At 36.4% G+C, this 3900-nt stretch overlaps 1 protein-coding gene across 4 annotated transcripts in view; it reads left to right on the top strand.

Moving 5' to 3' along the window:
• Positions 1-3900, top strand: part of ADAM22 (ADAM metallopeptidase domain 22) — a 238154-nt gene that overhangs the window by 121217 nt on the left and 113037 nt on the right. For all 4 annotated transcript variants that reach the window (XM_010855352.1, XM_010855353.1, XM_010855351.1 and 1 more), the window contains one exon: positions 441-507. In XM_010855352.1, coding sequence (XP_010853654.1) covers positions 441-507 — 67 coding nt within the window. The remainder of the gene's footprint in view (positions 1-440; positions 508-3900) is intronic.

Here is a 3900-nt window from a genome sequence, read left to right as displayed (position 1 = left end):
TGTCTCCTGGGAGTACCTCACTATTCAAACGTTGGAGAAGAGAAACAGCAAAGGAAACTAAGAAGGATGTAAGGAATAATAAAAATTTAAATTAAAATCTTTGTATACAAAAAAGCTAAAGTAAAAAAATGAAGAATAAGATGTCTTAAAAATGATGGTAGTTTCCTAAACTTGCTGAACTATATTGGTGGAATTAGCTCTGCTAAGCAAGGGGGTGACAGGTGGATTAGTCAGTTCAGCTTCATATCCTTTTACAAGTACTAGGCTGTGTGTGTGTGTGTGTGTATGAAAGAGAGAGAGACCTATAAAGTTTTGTTTTTGCCTTAAAATCTATATTAAATAAATCATTCATGCTGGAATGTTGTCAACAGTGGTGATTTTCAAGTGATTTACATATTTAAGGTCCCTTTCATCATCATTTCTTTTTTTTTTTTTTGCAGTGATTTGCTGTCCTCTGAATATGTGGAGAGACACATTGAACATGGAGGGAAGACTGTGGAAGTAAAAGTAAGTAAAATTTTTCTCTTGAGGAAAACTCTGAGAATCTTTTAAGTGCTGATGATAATTTTAATTTTCCATGATGCTTCCAATATACAATTTGGGGTTTTTTATATTCAGAATTTATCATTAAAACGTGTCACTGGCTTAGGGGAAAACTTAATTATCAGTAAAAGAAGTCTTTACTACAGGAATTGTTGGAGTTATGTTTTGTGGGATTAATATTACTGCAAGTAGTTCTCTTTTAGATTATATCACAGAAAATAATTTCTGAAATTGGTTTTTAAGGTTAGCACTGAGAACAAAGAGGTGGAATCAAGTCTAGGGTAGGTGCCTGGCTTTGTATTCATTTGGAAAAATTCATCTGGAAAAATTATGAACTTATTATGTCAACAGGGATATCCCAGAGAGTTTTAAATCCCTGGAGACAGAAATCTCAGGATATTGGTTCTTGTTGGGTAAACTCTGAAAAAGACTTCATACAAATTTTTTTTTTTTCTGATTTGTAAGTGGTAGACCCAAGTTTGATCCTTGGGCCAGGAAGATCCCCTGGAGAAGCAACGGCTACCAACTCCAGTATTCTTGCCTGGAGAATTCCGTGGACAAAGGAGCCTGATGGACTGCATGTCCAAGGGGTGGCAAAGAGTCAGACACAACTGAGCAACTAGCACTTTCACTTTCATAGGCATAAGAACGTGTCTGTCAACTGATGATGCTGTCTGAGGTATATGAGACCAAACAGCACCCAAGAGTTTCTTTAGAACCAATGTTTAATATAAAGAGTTTTAGCTAAGTGTTTATTTTCTTCTGAACAGGAGTTTAAGAAATAGAGCTTGTCCTGTTCTTCCCTGTGCTGCTTTCCAAACCCAGGGCCTTCCCTCCTCTTATAAAACATGTAAACACTATCTGACTTTTGTGGTTATTCTTTCCTTACTTTTGCTTATAGTTTTATTACCCAAGGGTGTCCTAGAGTTTAGTTTTGCTTAATTTTTTACAAAAATAAGTTTTTAAAAACTCTCTTTTATTCCATTGGTTATCTTTATCTTTCTTTTTATTCTTCCTTGCAGTTTATTTGTTGAAGAAGTCAGATTATTTATCCTATACAGTCTCTCACAGCCTGGGTTTTGCTCTTGATTGTAACTTTATATTTACAGTAAAATGAAATATATTTTAGTGACCTTTCCTTAAGATAATGATTTGTATTATCTGCAAGGCATTCTATGTCTCATTGAAGGAAGTGTTATTCTGCTCAGAGAGGTGCATAATCCTGATCTTAAAGTTCTATTAAACCTTTTTCCCATCAAAGTTTACAAAGAAAGGTTTTAGGCTGAAAAACATGATAAATACTTTTTATGTGTTTTTTTTTAATAAAGTATATGAATATCATCTTTCACTTACATTTATTTCCAGTTCACTTAAAAATTAAATTTGAAGTTTGTCCCTTAGTTTAAGGAGAACTTCTGTGTATTTAACATAAACTTTAAGAATGTAAGTGTGAAACCTCAATTAATTAGAATACCCTGGGAACAAAATCTTTTTGTTTTGATTGTGTTGAACTATGGCTCTGGATTTTTAAGACAAAAGAAACTGAAGTTGATGCGGAGCAGTAAATAAGTCTAAACCATGGAGTTTGCTGTTTTATGGCTAGCTAGCTTTTTCTGTCTTGAAGCTGAAAGGTGCCAGGATTTTGGTTAGTCGAAGTGTCCCATTACATAGGCTCCGGTTCATCAGTATTATAATCCTAATATAGTAATTACTAACATTTATTGCTCATGATGTGACAGTCATATGAATTTATATATGTTCAATTCTCCAAACAACCTGTGATTATAAAATAACTTATCCCACTTGACAGGGAACTGAGGTACAGAGAGGTTACATAACTGGCTGAAAGTAACACAGGCAGGAGGGGTAGAGCTGCAGTTTGAATCTAGGTTATCTATCTCCGGAGCTGACTCTTAACACCATGCTATCTACCATATAGTCTACATTTGTGTAAAAGATTAAAGGCAAAAGGAAAAGGAAGTGGCAGAGGACGAGATGGTTAGATAGCATCATTGACTCAATGGACATGAATTTGAGTGAACTCCAGGAGATAGTGAAGGATAAGGGAGCCTGGCGTGCTGCAATTCATGGGGTCGTGAAAAGATGGACTCAACTTAGTGACTGAACAACAGCAAATGTAAAATAAGATAGCCATACAAAGTGAAATGTATCTTATTTAGACTTATTATATACATATCTCATTTTCTGGAGGTTCCTAACAATTGCACCTTTATAATCTTATCTTTAAACTGAAATGGTGGTCTGTGTAGTGGGCCTTTAGGTATCCCTCTCAAATTTGGTTATGCATTTGGGTAGCTTTTCGGTAGCATCAGTTGCCTTGGGCAAAAATGGTAAAGACATACTCTAGTACAAGGCCTATTTTATTTTTCATATCTCAGGAAAATTGCTATAGTAGGAGTTTTAGAACACTAGGAAAGGAATGGTAAATCTTCTGTATTTATGGATGGGGAAGGAAGTAGATTTCCCTGGAGTCAAAAAGTAAAAATAGACATCTTGGAAGAGATATGATTTATTATTGTATCATTACCAGTGAATGATCATGACCAGTCACCAGTGTTATTGGTTCTGATAGTATTTGGTTAAATTATTTGATCTCTGATGATAATGATCACAAAGTAATAACTGCTGGGTATCTTTTTTATTAGTTCAAATTATTTCTAGACTGAATGTGACCACTCCTAACCTGTCCTTGAATCAGAATCCTAATCGTTAAGGATGGATATGTAGAGACACCCATTTTCCAGTATTGACTTTTGACTGGCACTTAACTGGTTACTGCCCATCACTTAATTGAATTGAGTGCACTCAGGGATCATTGTCTCAAAGTCCTAATTGGTTCCATTGTGGCAGTAAGAAGATGGGTAAGAAGGCATTGGAGAGTGGGTCAAGGTTGAAGTCTGGAGATTGGAGAGTGCTGGGTGTTGAAGAGCAGGTGTCAGAGGAGAACGTGTTTGCTTAAGGGGTGGGAGAGGTTATTATGACTAACCCGTTCCAGTATTCTTGCTGGAAAAAGCCCATGGACAGAGGATCCTGGAAGGCTATAGTCATTGGGGTTGCAAAGTCAGACATGATTGAGTGACTGAGCAGAGAGAGGGAACCTTTTACTTTGATGGGATGGTGGTAGAATTTTGCTTACACCAGTCAGAATGGCTGCGATCCAAAAGTCTACAAATAATAAATGCTGGAGAGGGTGTGGAGAAAAGGGAACCCTCTTACACTGTTGGTGGGAATGCAAACTAGTACAGCCACTATGGAGAACAGTGTGGAGATTCCTTAAAAAACTGGAAATAGAACTGCCTTATGATCCAGCAATCCACTGCTGGGCATACACACTGA

This window comes from Bison bison, unplaced genomic scaffold (genome assembly GCF_000754665.1).
Source record: "Bison bison bison isolate TAMUID 2011002044 unplaced genomic scaffold, Bison_UMD1.0 scf7180017864364, whole genome shotgun sequence".
NCBI lineage: Eukaryota > Metazoa > Chordata > Mammalia > Artiodactyla > Bovidae > Bison > Bison bison.
This window is presented reverse-complemented; position numbering and strand designations above follow the sequence as displayed.